This window comes from Gadus macrocephalus, chromosome 9 (assembly GCF_031168955.1).
Source record: "Gadus macrocephalus chromosome 9, ASM3116895v1".
Classification (NCBI taxonomy): Eukaryota; Metazoa; Chordata; class Actinopteri; order Gadiformes; family Gadidae; genus Gadus; species Gadus macrocephalus.
In genome coordinates, this window is record NC_082390.1 from 22,446,271 (window position 1) to 22,466,215 (window position 19,945).

Sequence of the window (19,945 nt, forward strand, 5' to 3'; positions counted from 1 at the left end):
TGAAGCCGATTCGTCCTGTAACTCATCCTGAAGCTGATTGGTGCTGTAACTCATCATGAAGCTCATTGGTCCTGTAACTCATCATGAAGCTCATTGGTCCTGTAACTCATCAAGAAGCTGATTGGTCCTGTAACTCATCCTGACGCTCAATGGTCCTGTAACTCATCCTGAAGCTCATTGGTGCTGTAACTCGTCCTGAAGCTCATTGGTCCTGTAACTCGTCATGAAGCTGATTGGTCCTGTAACTTATCCTGAAGCTCATTGGTCCTGTTACTCATCCTGAAGCTCATTGGTCCTGTAACTCATCCTAAAGCTCATTGGTCCTGTAACTCATCCTGAAGCTCATTGGTCCTGTAACTCATCATGAAGCTCATTGGTCCTGTAAATCATCAAGAAGCTGATTGGTCCTGTAACTCATCCTGAAGCTCAATGGTCCTGTAACTCATCCTGAAGCTCATTGGTGCTGTAACTCGTCCTGAAGCTCATTGGTCCTGTAACTCGTCATGAAGCTGATTGGTCCTGTAACTTATCCTGAAGCTCATTGGTCCTGTTACTCATCCTGAAGCTCATTGGTCCTGTAACTCATCCTAAAGCTCATTGGTCCTGTAACTCATCCTGAAGCTCATTGGTGCTGGGGGAGAGCCTCCGGCAATAACAGCTAGGCTTTTCTTCTTTCAAATCTGTGTCATTTGTCACCTTCGTTACAAAATCGACATCCATGAACAACGTTGCTTAGCTATTTATTTATTAACATTAAACATACATTCCATATGGATGAAACATTTGCATATCAAGTTGATATTACTACGCAATATCAGCAAAGAGCAGCATAGAGAACACTGTATGCTGCGTTGTTTTTGGAAACAATCAAAAATATGTAAATTGCTTCTCAAACTTCATCCATGGTGGATTCCTGACCTCATCACTTCAATCCATGGTGGATTGATGACCTCATCATTTCAATCCATGGTGGATTCATGACCTCATCCCTTCAATCCATGGTGGATTCATGACCTCATCACTTCTATCCATGGTGGATTCATGACCTTATTAGGCTTCTTGACTCAAACATTGGCGGCTTTGCCCTCTAACTATCTTCCCCTTGCTGAGATGCACCCTGTGCACATCTGTATTCTGTTATTATCAGGTAGAAGATGGTCAAGGCCTGGACCAGGATTCAGAAGGGTCAAATGAAGGTCAATGAACACAAAGGCTTGGTGGATGTCTATGGTTTATTAAGAATATACTATATACTATAAACCGATGACTCTGGACTCCACTGTGATTGGAAGTTGTTTCTCAAATGGAAGTCCTGGTCGCCTGTTACAAAGAAAAGCACAGAAATGGAAACATGAAGCGATCATTGGATGAACAGCATAGAAAAAATGACCACTGACGCAGTATCACATCCTGTCGTTAATGCAACGTTGTGTTCACATGAATCTACATGGGGAATGGAAGAGTTGGGCCATTGCTTCATCAATATATTCTACCTCGGGCATTGAACCCCTGAGCTTGTTATGAGGGCCTTACTCCACAGGGGTCCTGAAACAGGAGGACCGGTGTGGACTGACTCACCCGCTCAGCACTTGTACAGCCTGTTCAGCCTGGTGATGTCGTTCTGGCTCATCTGGGTGGCCTTGCCGATCACGGCGTTCTGGTTGGGGATGGGTACCATGGTGGGCTGGTTGTTCTTGGAGAAGGCGTACCTGGAAGCATGCACAACACTTAGCAACACACACTCTGACACACTCCTCCTCCACATGGACTCTGGTCCAAAATAAACGGTCGTTTTTACTTATTTCACACAATGATTAAATATGCTGTAAGCCCCCCCTCTGTGGTGTTTGGAGGTGTAAGGTCAAACAGCAATGCAGTTAGTTCACTTTTCTTTCTTTGGGGATGTGGTTGAGAGGGCCTCAGGCTGATGGGGTCAGACTCACTTGTGGTACTGCATGACAGAGTTGTAGTCGTAGGGAGTGGCCTGGTTCAGAGTGGCGATCTTGTTGAAGTTGTGCTGCATGCCTGTGGAGGATGGACCAGAGGGGTTATAGGTGTGCGTGTGCGTGTGCGAGAGAGTCCCTGGATGAGGACTGAGCCACTGACCCGACTGGACGTTCTGCAGCAGCACCCTGATGTGCTGGTCGCGGTCAGAGCGGGTCTGCTCATGATTGAAGCCCAGGGCGTGCAGCAGCTCGTGCTGTACAGTGTTGTGGTACAGGCAGCCCTGACGACTCAGGGACACCGTCTGGGAGTTACCGGTGCGACCCACGAAGGAATAGCACCTACGATCAGAGAGGCGGTCGGAGGCAGGCCGGGTTTATATGGATGGGAAAGTGTTGGGAAAGTATTGATTTCACCGGCGTCTACATATAAATACACCATGAAGTGAATGTATTGATCAAAAGCCATTCGTCCAAACAAAAACAACATCCTAAAACAGGGTGACCTACTTTAGAGGTGATTTTTAAAGTCTGGAGCTCAATGAGAATACAGTAAGGGCCTAATGAGAATGTGGTCAAATGTTAAGAGACCGAAGACAACCGTAAGTAGGTTCATAGTTCTTGTTGCGCCTTTGTGGGACTACACACACGCGCACGAGCGCGCTCGCTTCTCACCCGCTGAGGGACTGGATGCTGAGGTAATCCCTCTGGTTGCTGCGCTTGACGAAGCGGATGCAGGAGAAGCCAGAGAAGGACTGCAGGCCGCGGTCGATGATGGACCGCTCGCGGGAGGCTGCAGGGAAGAGGGAGGAGTCAGGGACACACAGGGAAGGGGGAGGAGTCAGGGACACACAGGGAAGGGGGAGGAGTGAGGGACAGGCAGGGAAGGGGGAGGAGTCAGGGACACACAGGGGAAGGGGAAGGAGTGAGGGACAGAGGTCGTTGGAGGAAAGGAACACCCTTCACGTTTTACAGTCAGTCAAGTGAGGCTATAATGAATCTCAATCTATGTTCAGCTGTGCTTGAACTATTTGTACTAAAGGGGGAAGACTTTTTTATGATTACCGTCATTTTAAATAAACATAATATTAATCCTCATAAAATAAGCTAACGTTTGTTATTTAAATTATTTGAATACTCTGGGTTTTTATATGGAGTTCTGGGTCAAATGTTTTCTAATTAAGTGAGTGACTCTGTATTCAGGGGGGTCTAGTGTGACAACAGGCTGCACGTACAGTACTGGTTGGAGACGGTGTAGGGCACGTAGACCTTGCCGTCGCTAGACTTTCCCCACATGCAGCCACGGGAAGTGCAGGGGTCAGCGTTCCTCTCCATCTCGTTGTCGTAGGCGATGTCGTCCACCACGTAGGGCTCGTCCTCAGTGCGGACTAATGACAAGAAGAAGAAGACATTTTTTTAAATAGTGTTTCCAAGACCACCAAAGGGGTGTGTGTGTGTGTGTGTCTGTATGTTTGTGTCTGTCTGTCTGTTTGTCTGTCTGTCTGTCTGTCTGTCTGTAATTTCGTGTCAGACTATGCAGCACGACCATGCAACATGACCAATCCTCAATCGGATGTAAAGTAAGTTCTTGGGAAAAATTATTTATCTCTCTATATATATATATACTGTGTATAGTATTAGGCCTATAGTTATTATAAGTTATTCTTTTTTATATATTTATAATCATGACATTAATATTAATTATAGATATGGTATAACATTTATTATTTATAATTGTTATTTTTTAGCTGAATTTAAAGGCAGATGGGTTTTTACAAACGGGTGGAATCCTACTAGCCTAGTTGAGGTAGATAGACAGCCCAGTCTGTATACTATGGCACCAGAAACAGCTGCCTAGCTATATTACTCATTCCGTTATGGTCTGTGGCTGTATTTGTGGGTTTCTATAGTGTGAACATGTTGAGGAAACAATGAAACACTGATCTCAATATGCTTTACTCGGCTGTACCTACCGACATCCTTGTTAGCTTCCCAGAGGATCTCAGACACAGGGCGTTCCTGTAGTGAACCAAACACAGACGGGATGTCAGGGATCCTTCCAGGATAATATGGTCAGATGATAGGAAAACATTTTGGATTTGGCCGATGACATTAACATCTGGTCATTGTCACAGGCTTGGATCCAACAGACAATTCTAATCAACACTCAAACATGGATGAGGTATGTCTGCATACATGTCTCAGTAGAAACAGTCAATGAAACAGTCAAGAACAGTTAAAAAAAAAATATTATATTAGAAACATGTAGAGTTGTTACCTCAGCCCAGGTGGAGACCACAAGGAGAGCCAGCAGGCTCAGAGCGTACTTCAGGGCAGACATCTTGCTAACCTGCAGGGGAGACAGTGTTAATACTACTAGCCTGTCCAGAACCCCTATTTATGCTCCCCATTGGCTCCGGAACTGTCCATGTAAGGCTCTGAGGAACGCCTCTTGGCCAGATAAGCTGTACGTATGAGTTGCCTTGAGAACATCAGGCTAATTCCCACACGATCAAAAATAGGTAAATAGAATGTGATGTATGCAGGACATATAGCTGTGTACCATGACCCTGTTTGAGCAGCTGATTCACTCTTTCAGGCTGCCAGGACGCTTTCTGAAGCTTTATTCTTTTTTCATTTTAAATGTCTCTAAATGGAAAAAATATGAGAGCAATAATTTATAAGCAAGAAAGTAATACAGACTCATTTTCAACAGACATCCCTCTCCTTTTCATTGTAATAATTCAAACTCTTAACTGGAATAGAGCTTATGCATTTATTTATATAAATGCATAAGCTCTATTCCAGTTAAGAGTTTGGCTTACAACATCTCTTGGCTTATGCCAAGAGATGTTGTAATTCTCATCATATTTGCTTCAAGTTCTTGTAGGTTTACCTGCTAAATGCTTCTCTAACACTAAAAGATTCAGACTAGCAAAGGACCAGTTGTAAGAGGAAACATTTCAAACGTATCAGCAGTTGTTATACGCTTGCTCGCTTGTTAACTTGCTTGCTCAGGTTTGCGTCCCCACTGAGTTTAAGGTTGAGCTTCTTGTCCACCTAAAGCCCAATAAAGACAAACTCAGATGAAGATAGGACATCATTACTAATTCAAGGCCTTATTACATACTTTTGATTGTAACCCTTTGTTCTTGGGTTTATTTTTTACATTTCATTATTTGAGTCCATATGGGAGCCTGGACTCTCCACTGTTTCTCTTTCATTATTTGAGTCCATAAGGGAGACTGGATTATCCACTGTTTCTGTTCCTCCTCATCTGAAGCTCTGGGAGAATGGAACAGCCAGGGCTCAATGATGCCCTTCTGCTGAGAAACCAAATTACTATCCAACCAAAATTTCGCAGTTGGAAGAGCTTACAAAGGGAGACCTGAATCACATGAAGTGTATTTCATACACAAAGTATACTTACCACGAGCCGTTATATTGTGAAACGATGGTATATGTTCCTGTAGAAACCACAAGTTAAAGAAGATTTAAAAGCACTACACTTCCCACAATCCTAAAGTGTAACACCACGTCTTTGATTGGTGGAGCTCGCTGTTAACATGGCGTTTACCCGCACCCGCGAAAGTCAAGTCGTCGATGACTGCTGAACTGAACTCGATTGCTTACCAGAGAGCAACCATGATTTCCCTTAGACTTATGGAAAGTTAGAGAGTGGTTGTATGAGCTGTAGAGGAAATCTGTGAATGAATCAGGTAGTTTCTTTCTGCTTGACTCAATATCCTTCTTGCATATCAGAGGCCATCAGAGACCTCAAGGCCAATCAGACTGACCACTAGATGTAAGATATATGGCTTGTTGGGGTAGGCAAAGGCTCACACTGGGGCATTGGTAAGACATCGATCACTATGGAAGGCTTCCTGACATTCTGGATCCCCCCTTGAGCCAAAAGGCTCAGACTAATCCAGGATAGCCCTGATTTATCATGTACCCTTTGTAGCAGGGACCTGGCCTTTTGTTAGCACTGCTAACAGCCTGTCGATGGACCCATAACCTTCTATGAATCGTCAGTAATACCCACTCAACGAAAGATCTCAGACCCTTTAGGTCAGGGATGGGCAACTGGCGGCCCACATCCTCACTCAGTCAGGCCCACACATAATTTTTATTTAAAAAAAAAAAAATAATCGAGTTACAGAAAACTTTGTTAAGAAAGAAGAAAAGCAGAGTATCTGTTCATAGAATTCAAAGGCAAACCCATGTGTCTAGTTTGCTTAGAAGCGATATCAGTCATGAAAGATTTCCACTCAAGTCGCCAGTACAACTACTACAACTGCCCTGAAGTGAATATCATGCTTGTTGGGTTTGATTTCATTGAGTGGTTGCACTTAATGTTGGGCCACTGTTTTTCAGTTTTGTGACATCATTGAATGATGATGTATGTGAGCCCTTTACACTGATCAAAATACTAACCAATCATGTGGCGGTTTGAGCATGGAAAACATGAATGTATGTTGTATGTTGGTTGTATGTTGGTTCAATCAACATAGGCTACATTAATACATAGGTTATGAATCTGGAAGATTTTGTAGGTAGTGGCCATCCCCAAAATGCACCCGAATACAGGAAATCATATCCAACAAATTCAATCTGTAGCTTCTCTCAGTTTACGTCTAGTTGAAGTGCACAGTCACATGGCCCTCTGATGGTGATGATGAAGAATTGTGGCCCTCTTTATCATGAAAGTTGCCCATCCCTGCTTTAGGTGGTTGGGCTGCAGACAGGGCGAGACAACGTATCCCAGCTATCTTACCTTTTTCTGGTAAGATAGCTATCCTACCTCACCCAACCAATGCAAAACTATAAGGGGTCTTTCCTTGTGTTCTCGATAGTTTTCCTAAGGACAATAGACCAGGAGTATCATTTGTCCAACATCCTTCTCCATCGATCACTGGAAGAGGGCCAGAGCCCTCCAGGTGTCCTCTCAAACAGGAAGAACCCTAGTGGGTAGACTAATGCAACCTTATCCTCCTCAGCCATGGTGATGTAGAGCGTCAATACATGCGTTGTATACTTATCTGGGTCTTTCCAATTATTGAGGTTGCTCTAATCCAGGGGTCACCAACCTTTTTGAACCTGAGAGCTACTTCATGGGTACTGAGTCATAGCCTACGAAGGGCACCCGGTTTGATACTCCTCTGAAATAACACATTTGCTCAGTTTGCCTTCAGTTATATGTGATTATTAATGATACTCATCTATGTGAAGACACTGATCATGTTAATGATTTCTCATAATAATTATCAACAATGACTTAAAAAAGGTGGGAAAGAGTTGTTCAAGAATGAGTTGTGCTATGTTTAGAACAGGCCTGTGGGTGCCTCATATGGTCCTTGCGGGCGCCCTGGTGCCCGCTGTGCTGGTGACCCCTGAATCAAAAGAACAATCGGATGGTTCCATTATTTTTCCTTTTACTAACTATGGGACTGCCTGAGGGTGGTTATTCCTTCATTGGGCCAGCAAGCAATAGTCCTTGAAGATGTTTCCTCGTACCCTCGACGTGGAAGAGAATTCAGGAGCTCTTCGAGACAGCCTTCTTTCTCCTCTGCCTTGGCCATTTGATCACATGGGCAGATCACATGCAAGTAGCCGGGTAGACAGACAGGTAGCTGGGTAGGTACAGACAGGTAGACCATCCAATCATAATTCAATCATTGGATGGGAGTAAAACAGGCAGCCAAAGGTTGGTTTTTATTATTTGTTAGAGCATTTAATTGGTTGGTTGCTGTCGGGATGTAAAGATGATTTTACCAATAGGACCATAAATGGCTACCCTAGTGTAATGTGATTATGTATGGACGTATCGGTATATTACGGAGTGACGTAGTTCCGGTCACTAGTTGATGAGTTGAACCAGTTATGAAGACACGCTCGAATGAGCTCTGTATTAAGATCTGTTAACCTTCTAATAAATACCACGACAAGATACACAACGTGTGCGTATCGTGACATGGTGTCAGAAGTGACGAACTGAACGCCGAAAGAACGGAGATGGCAAAGTTTGGACCGCCAGAACAGTTTGACTTTACCCGGCCAGGGGAATGGCCGACATGGAGGCGCCGATTCAACAGGTTTCGTGCAGCTTCCAAGCTCAACAAAGAGAGCGGTGAGGTACAAGTCAACTCTCTTCTGTACTCGATGGGGAAAGAAGCAGAGCCAATTTATGAATCGTTTGTGTATACGGAGGACGACGGCGATGATAACCCTGAACTTAACTACGAGGTAGTTATAGCTAGGTTTGATGATCACTTCGTGCCTAGACGCAACGTGATTCATGACCGAGCATGCTTCCACAAGCGTGTGCAGAAGGAGGGAGAAAGTGTCGAATCGTTTGTGAGAAGCCTGTATGAGCTTGCTCAATACTGTGAATTCGGCATAACAAAGGATGAACAAATTAGAGACCGACTCGTTATTGGCATTCTAGATAGCGAGGTCTCACAAAAGTTGCAACTTGAGGCTGATCTTACGCTAGAGAGGGCTATCCTCCTAGCCCGACAGAGCGAGCAGATCAAGAAGCAGAGCGTGGAGCGGGCAGAGTGCTCAGTGAATGCTGTGGGACAAAGGGGACAGGCAGGTTGGAAGCGCGGCAAAGACATGCGGCAGCGATATGGGCGAAACTTTCCGGAACGTGAGGAGTCCAGCAAACAAAATGGATGCCCACGGTGTGGCAGAACACACACACGTGAGGAACGTTGCCCTGCACGCGACAAGAACTGTCGGCGATGCGGTAAGCTGGGACACTTTGAACTGTTATGCAAAAGAATTACTAAACAATTAATGGCTGTGACACACGAATATGATGATGATGATGATGATCAAGCTTTCTTTATCGGAGCTGTGACAAATCAGGCCCATAGAGTAGTTGAACAGCCAGATTTCAGTGACGATTGGCGTGTCACACTGCCCATCAACAATAGTCTAGTGGACTTTAAAATTGACACGGGGCAGACATTACTGTAATGACTGAGAAAACATACAGCAAACTGCCAAACAAGCCCCAGTTAGCTAGAACCACAGTCAGTGCCACAAGCCCAGGAGGGGAAGTGGAATGCATAGGCAAATTCCTGGCCACATGCCTGCACAAGGGCCAAAAGTATGCCTTCTGGATTACAGTGATTAAAGGACGATTCGCACAGAATCTACTGGGGGGAGGCGTAGCCAAATCCATGGGCCTCGTGAAACGGCTGAATGCAGTCAGCACAGAGAAGGACGACCTATTCGGGGAAATAGGTCTCCTACAGTGCGACCCTGTCAAAATCGTGCTGAAACCAGGCGCGGAGCCCTATGCTGCCACAACGCCGCGCCGGGTGCCGTTTCCCCTCCTGCCCAAAGTCGAGAAGGAGCTGGGGCGCATGTTAGAGTTGGGCATAATCGAGCATGTCACGGGCCCAACTGACTGGTGCGCGCCCATGGTGCCTGTGGAGAAAAAGAATAAAGACCAGGTCAGAGTGTGTGTGGATCTCAAAAGGCTGAACAAGGCTGTCAAGCGAGAACTGTACGTGTTGCCCACACTGGAGGACATTGCTCCCAAGCTAGCCGGGGCAAAGGTGTTCTCCGCACTAGATGCTTCTAGTGGCTTCTGGCAAATTCCCCTGGACCCGGATAGGCAAAAACTGACCACCTTCATCACACCCATGGGCAGGTTTTGCTTCAGGAGGCTCCCATTCGGGATCTCGTCAGCCCCTGAAATTTTCCAAAGACTCATGACCGAGCTGCTCAGTGGCCACGAGGGAGTCGTGGTCGTGATGGACGACATACTCGTCTACGGTGCGGACGAGGAGGAACACAACAGGCGGCTGAATGCAGTCCTCCAGACCATAAGGCGGTCTGGACTGAAACTGAACAAAGCCAAGTGCCAGTTCAACAAGTCGGAGATCGGCTACTTCGGACACATAATCAGCGCAGAGGGCATGAAACCAGACAAAAGCAAGGTGAGCGCAATCACTGACATGCCCAGCCCAAACAACGTGGGAGAGCTGCGCCGGGTCCTAGGCATGATCAATTACCTGGGGAGGTTCTTGCCAGGCCTCTCAACTGTGCTACACCCAGTCACTGACCTGCTCAAGAAGGACAGTGCGTGGGCATGGGGTGACCTCCAGGAGAGAGCGATGCAGAAAGCCAAAGACATGCTCTCATCAGCCCCAACACTGGCCTACTACGACTCCAACCGCCGCACCGTCGTCAGCGCTGACGCCAGCAGCTACGGCCTGGGCGCCACACTACTTCAGGAGTACAGCGGTGAGTTGAGACCTGTTGCATTCTGCTCACGCACACTCACAGAATCAGAGAAACGTTACTCCCAAATAGAAAAGGAGTGCTTGGCAGCGGTGTGGTCGTGTGAACGATTTGTACGCTATGTACAGGGGCTAGACAGTTTTTGCCTCTAGACAGACCACAAGCCGCTTGTCCCATTGATTAATGCATGCGACCTGGACAAAGCGCCGGTGCGGTGCCAGAGACTGTTAATGCGCATGATGCGGTTCAATGTTACAGCTGTGCATGTTCCAGGAAAACAGCTGATCGTGGCAGATGCGCTGTCCAGGAGCCCTCTGACTCAGGCCGGGTCGGAGACGGAGCGCCACATCAAGGCGTATGTCGATGCGGTGGTGACAAACAAGCCCATGTCATAAGAGAAGTTGGAGGAGATAAGAGGAGTAACGCAGACTGATCCAGACCTTCAGGCGGTCATCTCCAGCGTGCAGAACGGCTGGCGTAAGACTCACAGCTTTCCCTCTTTCTCTGCATTCTACTCTGCCAGGCATCACCTCTCTGAAGCGAGGGGACTAGTTCTGTATGACGACAGAATTGTGATTCCTAAAATACTGAGAGCAGACATTCTGAAAAAAATTCATGCTGGTCACCAAGGACTGACAAAGTGCCGCGAGAGAGCCAAGCTCTCCGTCTGGTGGCCCGGCATTGGTGGCGACATCAAGGCAACAGTGTCGCAGTGCAAGTTCTGCATAGAACACAAGCCCAAGCAGAGGCATGAGCCTCTCATCACAACAGCCCTACCAGGGGGGCCTTGGCAGAGGATCGCTGCTGACCTATGCGAGCTGGAAGGGAAGCAGTATCTAGTGGTTGTGGACTACTATTCCAGCTATGTCGAAATGGCACACTTACCTTCTACATCAAGCTTGCAGGTCATCACGCGCCTCAAAGCCATCTTCAGCAGATGGGGCGTACCTCTCGAACTAGTCAGCGACAACGGTCTGCAGTTCACTTCAGCAGAATTCACTGACTTTTGCAAAGAGTACGGGTTCACACACGCAACCTCAAGCCCCCACTACCCCCAGGCAAACGGGGCAGCCGAGAGAGCAGTCCAGACTGCTAAAAGACTGCTGAAACAGCCAGACCCGTACCTTGCTCTGATGAGCTACCTGGCCACGCCCATTGCTGCAACGGGAGCTAGTCCAGCTCAACTCATGCTGGGACGACAAATTCGCACCACAGTCCCCACATTGGAGCAAAACTTGCAAAAGACTCCAATAAGCCCTGAACAAGTAAGAATAAATGACTCTAATGCCAAAAGATCCTACGAGTACTTCTACAACCGCCGACACTCCACCCTCCGTCTCCCAGAGCTGCCGACAGGTCAGGCAGTCCGTGTCAAGCTGGACACAGACAAGGGGTGGAAGACCCCTGCGCAAGTGGTGGCGAGAGCGGAACAACCCAGATCCTACATGGTCAAGATGGACAACGGCACAGTGTTGCGGCGCAACAGGAGGCACCTCCAGGCTGTTCCTGAGACCACCGGGCCTGCTGAGACCACCGGGCCTACAGAACCACAGCTACAGCCCGGGACCAGAACAGCACGGCTCGTCAGCAGTCCACTTCCTGGTATGGTCACCAGGGGCCAAAGAGCATCACCAGGGCCCTCTGCACCAGAGGCTACACAGACACCGGCACGGCCTACTCTGTCTGGTGACACAGCCAGACTGACCTCCAGGGGCCGGGAAATCCGACCACCTCTCCGGTTCAGACTCAATGAGTGATTTTTGACTGTTTTTATTGCTAATGCCTAACCATTTTTTTTTCCTAGGTTTCGTTACTGTCTTAACAGTGGGCTGATTTAGTTGAAAGAAAAAAAAATATCCTGACGAGAGAAAAAAAAAAAGGAAAGGAGAAGAATAAGGGAAAAACTGTTTCTGCGTTAATGTTGGTAATGCACTTACTGTGTTATGTTATGTGAATGTGTTACACATACTACAGTACAGTAGTATGGAGGTTGTGAGGTTTATGGGGAAAAAGAAGAGGAAATGCTTTTGGTAAAAATAGATTTAATTTTGAATAAGAAAAAGTTTGCTTACCTGTATCTGCAATTAGAGTAGGTATTGTTTATCCGAATGTATGTTTAGGATTCTCTGGATGGACTCAATACAGGTAAAGGTTACTTTTAGTTTATTGTCTTAAAAGGGGGAGATGTAATGTGATTATGTATGGACGTATCGGTATATTACGGAGTGACGTAGTTCCGGTCACTAGTTGATGAGTTGAACCAGTTATGAAGACACGCTCGAATGAGCTCTGTATTAAGATCTGTTAACCTTCTAATAAATACCACGACAAGATACACAACGTGTGCGTATCGTGACACCTAGCTTTAACATACTTCTTAACAAATATGTATTTGCAGATCATCTTTGCTGCAGCAATGCTGCTCACAATCTCAAGTATTTCCAATTGAGATCAAATAAGACACCATAATAAAGACATCGGTTTTATTATTTACATTATTTTCATCACAAATCACAAGGCAACTTGCCCTGAAAGTCCATACAAGTTAAGACACAAGATAAACAAACTGTAAACTTAAAATAGACTGTACTTGCTAAGACAGGGCTGTTGTCAGTGATGGCTCAGTACCGATGATCCGCGTCCCCATACGGAGCAGAGGTTCTCCTTCAAGAGACCCACTCTGGTGGATACAAGGCTCCTCTCCCCACGGCATTAAGACTCTTATTGCATGCCATCGTTGGCCATTTGAGGTATACAAATACATTCTGTTAATGAGAAACCTTTGACGTAGGAAGTATCTGACTTACGTCAAATAGATCCAGAAAAAGCTAATTACATATTCATAGCCATTTCTTGCATAAATTCCAAGACTGCTGCCATCACTACATGCCACTGTATTATCCATACGTTTTACTTGTCAGGGCTTTATGAAAAGCCAAATACAGGTGAAGTAGGATGTGCAACAGTTAAAACGTTGAACCTTTAGTTTGCTTTGCTGGCATCAGATGTACTCTAGGCCGTGCTGCCCCTCTCCCCTAAGAAACAACCTTTTAATCATAATGAATCCACACAGAGCGAGTCTCTTACTTTAGAACAAATATATTTTGATTCTTTGATTTACTGGCTAATGAACATCTTTATAGAGCAAGCAACATTTGAGTATAATGGCATGTGACCAAACTATAACGGTCTAAAACAACCTCAATGAAGCATATGTGAAAGTGGAAACATGTCCTGATTCCTAATGGTCCAGTTTTTTTATCAGAGGATCTTAGGCAGAACAAGGGACCATAATGTTCTCTATTAATGAAGTGTACTGAAACAAGTATAGACATGAGACAAGGAAGTATCCTTGAACCTTACGAGTGACGCATTGTAATATCCAGTTGATTAGTGTTTCATAAAACACCCTTTGGATTTGTGAGAGGTTTAGCTCTTCGCACTGTTGACAAAACTCTAAACCCTTCCTCTAAAGGCACTGACTGCATGTTTAAAAATGTATGCCATGCCACTTGAGCCAACCAGACTCCTCGGAGATGGCTTTAAATCGTCACCGGCGCTGCATAGCTTGTTGCCATCCTGTTCAGACGGAGTTGAGACACGTTCTGCTCCATGCTTGCTGTGTTGGAGGGGGACTGAAGAGCATGGAAGAGAGAACGCTTATGGAAGGAAGGCTGAAGGTGTTAAGAGGCAGGATTTTAAGTCTCCCACACATTCTACTAACTAAAGGGTCACCAATTACTGAGAACCTTGGCAATACAGGTCTGTATAGAACCTGAACCACGGCTACAACCGAAGAACCGACAGCTTACTGTGCATATGGAACCACGGAGGAGGAGAAGGGAGTGGCCTAGACTAGGAGAGGACAGGGAGGGTTTGGGTCCTCAGAACATCTGCTGGGGCTTCAGCTCCGAGTACACCAGCCCCTCGGCCGAGATGGCATCTCCCAGCCCCACTGTCCTCAGCGGCTGCTTGCACACCAGCACCGGCGAGAGGTGAAAGGTCACGTTGCCGCGGCCCCACACCGTGACGGGGTCCGTCGGGTCCAGGGTCAACCTGACCCGGGGTTCACTGTGCGAGCTGTGGAACTCCACGGGCACCTTGAGCTCCACCGCGCCCACTTCGACCGTCTGTACGCCGCAGGCCTGGGTGCTGGCCACCCGCGCCCCCGCCATCACCGCCGCCGCCTGGTTCCCCCAGTAGCCGTCCACCGTGACCAGGATGTGGTAGGCCAGCGTGTGGAAGTGGATGCGGGTCAGCTCGGCCTCGGAGGACGGCTCGCTGCGGCCGTGCTCCTGCAGGATCCAGAGGAGGATGTCGCTGACGCGCCCCACGTCCGGCACCCCCTTCCAGGAGGGCAGCTCCGCGTGGGGCCCCTCCCCGGCCCGGGACAGGAACAGCAGCTCCTGCTCGTTGAGCCCCATGGAGCTGACGATGGGCATCACCTGCTACCGGGGCGAAGCACAACCACACCACGGGTGACTGAATCCGTTACCAAGGGAACAGCTTTTGAAACACACCTATTTACCAACTGCTCTCCGCACCATCCAAACCGGTATTCAAATGTTACACTACAGAAGTGATCTCAAAAGTGGGGCAGACAACCGCCGAGTGTGTCGCATGTACCTCTTGCATGATGCTGTTCATGTAGTCCATGTCGGTCATGCTGGCCAGCTCAAGGTGGACAGGAACATCTTTGCGGATCTCAGATATTGCCGCCACTGCCTGCAAACATGACATTGTAGCTAGAGTCATTAATGCACTGAACAGCTCCACTTTGACTCAAAAGTGTAGGCACCATTTGGTTCCTATGTGGAATATGTGTTGAACCCAGGCCAGTTTGACCGTACGATGAAATGTCTGTATTTCTCTCTCACACACACACACACACACACACACACACACACACACACACACACACACACACACACACACACACACACACACACACACACACACACACACACACACACACACACACACACACACACACCTCTTTGAGCCTGTCCTCCCAGATCATCCGACCCATGCCCTCCATCATGTGGAGGCCAGACAGCACCACCAGGTCGGGCTGGAAGTCGTCCAGGCTGGCCACAAACGTCTCCAGCGAACTCATCTCTCCGTTGGACACGTCGTGGGAGAAGATGAAGCGGTTCGCCTGAGGAGCTCTGGTGGAAGCCCACTGTTCGCCTGGGTACCAGAGAGGCCGTGTACATCAGCCCCGGTAGATGACGTTGCATCGCATAACAATGACCGATGAGCAGTTCATCGGGCTGGACATTGCTCTTTTCCAACATGGTGAACAAATGACCACATTCAGTGGGGGTCACTGCGCGCGTCAAATTAAAAATGTTATTTTTGTGGCCCACTGCAAAGGGACGCATTTGGCCCACAGGCTGCCAATTGAGAACCACTGATCTGGAAGATTAGTGTGTGAGAGAGTGGACGGTTGTGGGTTTGTTCCTCACCTTCTTGGTACTCCAAGATGAGGTGGTACTCATCGCTCTCCTGCAGTGATTCTGGGGGGACAACAATCTGCTCGTCCAGCATCTCATGGAGCTTTGGGCCCACCGGGCCACACAGTAATACCTGAGCCAAACACACAGTCAGGCTCAGCACAGGAAGACCTCCACACACAAAGTCACTGAACACAGGAAAACCTCCACACACACAGTCACTGATCACAGGAAGACCCCCACACACGAAGTCACTTAACCCAGGAAGAGCTTCACACACAGTCACTTAACAAAAGAACGTCCAGACATGCGGTCAGTCTTAAATACAGGAAGACGTCCAGACACACACAGTCAGTCAGTCTTAACACAGGAAGACCACCACACACAGTCAGTCTTAATACAGGAAGACCTCCACACACACATTCTGTCTTAATACGGGAAGTCCTCTAGACACACACAGTCCGTTTCAATACAGGAAGACCTCCACACACACACACAGGCAGTTTTAATACAGGAAGACCTCCGCACACACACAGTCAGTCTTAATATAGGAAGACCTCCAGACATGTGGTAACTGTCAATACAGGAAGACCTCAAGACGCACAACAGGGAGAGACCGCTTCCAAGGACAGTTGGGACTGTTTTAGATTTATTGTTGATTATTAGGTTTGCATCAAAATGTAATAAATGTGCAGATGCATTTTATGGACAAAATATCTTTACCTCTCTCTTGAATGTTACAAATTAGATAATATATGAGTAAAATGACTTGAGCATTGCACTAAATAACTTATAATGAATAACTAAATTACTTTCAAACAAAGTATTAAACAAATTCAAAAGAAACAGGAACTACCGTGATATCAGAGTAGCTGGCGAGCTTCTGACCAATGAGGGCCGCGTTTCCCCCTACATACAGCTGAGAAAGACACAAGATCAAAAGCTTAAATCAATGATCCGCAGGTTAAAGAATTACTAGAGAGGAAGTACTGTATACTTTTATTTATTACTTCAAAGTAGTTCTGTGATGATGCATTTATGGGCTGTGTGTGTGTGCGTCTGTGTGTGTATCTGTGTGTGTGTGTGTGTAAATGTTGTTTAGCGGTTGTGAAAGGCCAGCAGACACCATGAGGAAATGCTGGCTCAGGCAAAGACCCTCTTTTGAGAACCGAAATGGAAACCAGCCTGACCGCCGGTCACGCCTGAAAAATGTATTTCTGTCTCCGTATGTGTGCATGTATGCGTGCGTGCGTGCGTGCGTGTGTGAGTGTGCTCATGTGTATGTGTATGTGTGTGTGCCACCTTAGCCCCGGGGTACTCTGCGGCGGCTCTGGCGATCCTCTGGAAGGCCTCCTGGTCGCTGAAGAAGCGCTCTGCCGCCGCCCCCCTCTCCATGTAGTGGATGAAGGTCTCCTTCAGGTCCTCCAAGGTGTGGAGCACCTCATGGTCCAGGCCGGGCCCGGGGTCCAGCGCCGAGGCCTGGAGGAGACCCACCCCGGAGACCACCACATCCACGCAGGCGTTCACACTGGGACCAGAGGGTTTATGGAGTCATGAAGGGTCCAGTGAGGACCGAGCAGCCAATCAGAGTCAACTACAAACTGTTACTGCAGAACCAGGTTAGAGACAGCATCTGGCGGCAGTGGTATGTTACAACAAATACATTAGTAATTCTAATTAATGTTACCAAGATACACATTAGTCCAGTGAACTGTACCAAAACGCCATTAGTCAGTCATTATCAGTGAGTTTGTAGTGAACGTGTATCAGTTTAAACGTGAGCCCAATATATGCATGCATGAATAACGTATGGGAAATTTCAACTCTACTTCCTCAAAATAGCACATGGTTTCAAGCCTCTCAAACGCCGAAATAGGAAATGCATGTCATCAGTGAAAATGCCTTCAGAATTATTTAAAGTGATTAGTGTATTAACATAGTGAAACATAGTGAAGCAATTTTAAATACATTTGTTTGGTTAAATGTTGATTAATTGTATTAATAGTCTGAAATGAAATCTAAAATCAGTCCTAGGTTTTACCCAATCCCCTGCCATCCTGTAGGTGGTCCTTGTGCTTGGACCAATCATCAGCTGCCACCTTTGAAACCCTTGGATGAGGTGGTGGAATGGGGCAGATGCTACAGGCTGTCAGAGTGTTTAACACTTAGCTCGCTGCTGCCCACAACACGCTGCTGAGCTCAGATTATCTGCACTAAATACACTCAATCTGATTGGCTGATCAAAATAAAAGGTTGGTGTGCCCCATGCAGGAGGCTGAGCAGAAGGAAGCAGCCCAGCGGAACGGAGGCAGGAGGGGCTGGCCGGCTGCATCGCGGTCTCCCAGCCTCCAGTCTCTCTTTTATGACGCTGATCTTATGTTTACATGGTTTGGATTAGATTTTCTATTGCATATTTGCTGTATGCAACAGAATATTGTCATATGGTCAGTTATATATAGAGGAGGATAGAGTTACTCCTTCTATATTTGATCGCTGTGTGCCGTCAGTAGGGACATATATGAAGTTTAAAACATCCTGTCACAATGTCAGCTAATTAAGGAATATTCCACTGAAGCAATGATCATTTAACACCCGACATCTCCGTTGTGTGTCCCCGGCCCTACACCCTGTAGTGCCCAGTCTACCTCCATCATCGTGCGTGTATCCCCAGCCATGCGTTGCAGAGTGCAGTGGGCTCACCCTACAGCCACCTTCCGCCACTGCCTGGAGGGCAGGGTGATCAGCGTCTCCCAGGCGGAGGAGATGGCCTGCTCTGCGCTCGGTCCGCGGGCGCCTCCCTCCGTTATGTAGCGTAGGACCTGAGCGGGCAGGTCAGGCTGCGTCTGGTAGAGGACGCCCACCCCCAGCGCCAGCAGGGCCACCAGCAAGGCTTTACCCCACATGATGCTCTGGCACATTTATCTCACACACAACCTGAAACTACAGGGAAAAGGGCTTAGTCCGGCCGGTCAGAGCGGAGGGAACGCCTCCCCTGGGGAGGGAAAGCAGGTACGAGCACAGGTTTGGCATTCAAGATTTCTGAGGAACGAGTGGAGCGTTTTCATGAGCCCGAACCGAGTCAACTTAGCCCAGAGCTGACAGTATGTAGACACAAAATCAAAGACCTTCAGCTCTATACAGAGCTAGAGACGTAAGAACCTTTCACACCGAGATTCAACGGTGTAAGAAAGAAATGAATGGAGAACAAACCATCTGGGATGGTTTGGACCAAGATGATGAACCAATTGTAGGCATTAATAGGCAAGGTTTTCTGACATTGGCGGGTATAGGGAATGATGTATGCATGCATGATATACGATATTAATAGTCATATCCCTGCAATAGTGTTGTTGAATATGCACAACAAACGAGTCTTATCAATTGCAAATCATTCAAGTCAACTGATCCTTCACATAAAATGGCTAGGAATGAACCCTTCTCTGTTCCACTTATAATGGGATAAATATGCGACAGTGAGGATTAAGGACACTCATCTACACAGTTTAAGTTTGCATCGTGGGATGCTTATTGGTTGCCAGACACTGACGTCAGAGCTGTACAGGATACTGGATACTATATCGCCGTAGACTAGAATCTAACGCTGACTAACCAACAGCCTTAATTCACTTTTAGGTGGATGTGGTTGACAAGTTGCTTAACCTTGCACAACAATACGATGCCATAGGTATAATCGATTAAAGTACTTTATCTACTTACGTGTACTGGCCTATGATCAGGGGCCAGGCAGGAGGACTAGGAGACGCACTGGTGTCCAGGCGTCCTTCCTGTCAATCACAAGGCGGACATATATCCCGGATATGTTCTGCAGGCAGAGCACCGCTGTGTCTCTGGAGCACCGCTGGCTGGAGGTTCAGAACAGCTCCGTTCAAGAATAGTGAAGGAGGAACAGATCCGGAGCAGCAGGGAGTAGGGGACAAGTCGAGCCGTTCGCCGACTTCCGCCCACTGCTTAGAGCGCATGCGCCAGGTCCGGACATAAATACCCAACCCTGTCAGTTGTGATCTTATCAATCTGTCGTTACTGGAGAGGAGCAGGTCATTTAGTGCCATTTACTACGTTTACTCAATCAAATATGTCTGGCATTAACCGGGAACCTGGAGGCGTAGGCTATTTGATCAAATCAAATACATGGAGCCAGAGAAACTAGGACGCAGTGTCCTGATCAGTGTTCTGTGTTGGCAAGCAGAATGTTCTCAGGTAGCAACATGAAAATATAACCGCTCCCGGCAGGAGCCCAGAGATATATATATATATATATATATATAT

The 19,945-nt window shown here is 47.2% G+C and overlaps 2 protein-coding genes across 3 annotated transcripts; both read right to left on the reverse strand.

Moving 5' to 3' along the window:
• Nucleotides 1–1,214: 1,214 nt before the first annotated feature.
• Nucleotides 1,215–4,359, reverse strand: LOC132464866 (high choriolytic enzyme 1-like). The gene is made up of 8 exons (XM_060061497.1): nt 4,222–4,359; nt 3,917–3,962; nt 3,179–3,331; nt 2,619–2,736; nt 2,107–2,285; nt 1,944–2,025; nt 1,579–1,709; nt 1,215–1,320 (listed from the first exon to the last, which is right to left on the reverse strand). The coding sequence occupies exons 1-7, from the start codon at nt 4,282–4,284 to the stop codon at nt 1,583–1,585; spliced, it is 768 nt and encodes a 255-aa protein (XP_059917480.1). The 5' UTR covers nt 4,285–4,359; the 3' UTR covers nt 1,215–1,320; nt 1,579–1,582.
• Nucleotides 4,360–12,671: 8,312 nt separating this feature from the next.
• On the reverse strand, nt 12,672–19,852 carry adpgk (ADP-dependent glucokinase). 2 transcript variants are annotated; one of them, XM_060061496.1, is made up of 8 exons: nt 19,376–19,852; nt 18,359–18,598; nt 16,961–17,186; nt 16,515–16,577; nt 15,671–15,791; nt 15,196–15,392; nt 14,829–14,927; nt 12,672–14,647 (listed from the first exon to the last, which is right to left on the reverse strand). In XM_060061496.1, exons 2-8 carry the CDS (start codon nt 18,574–18,576, stop codon nt 14,087–14,089), a joined length of 1,485 nt encoding a protein of 494 aa, XP_059917479.1. In that variant the 5' UTR covers nt 18,577–18,598; nt 19,376–19,852; the 3' UTR covers nt 12,672–14,086. The 2 variants fall into 2 exon arrangements, with proteins under 2 accessions (XP_059917479.1, XP_059917478.1); XM_060061495.1 differs by having other exon boundaries at nt 12,672–14,650.
• Between the last annotated feature and the right edge of the window lie 93 nt (nt 19,853–19,945).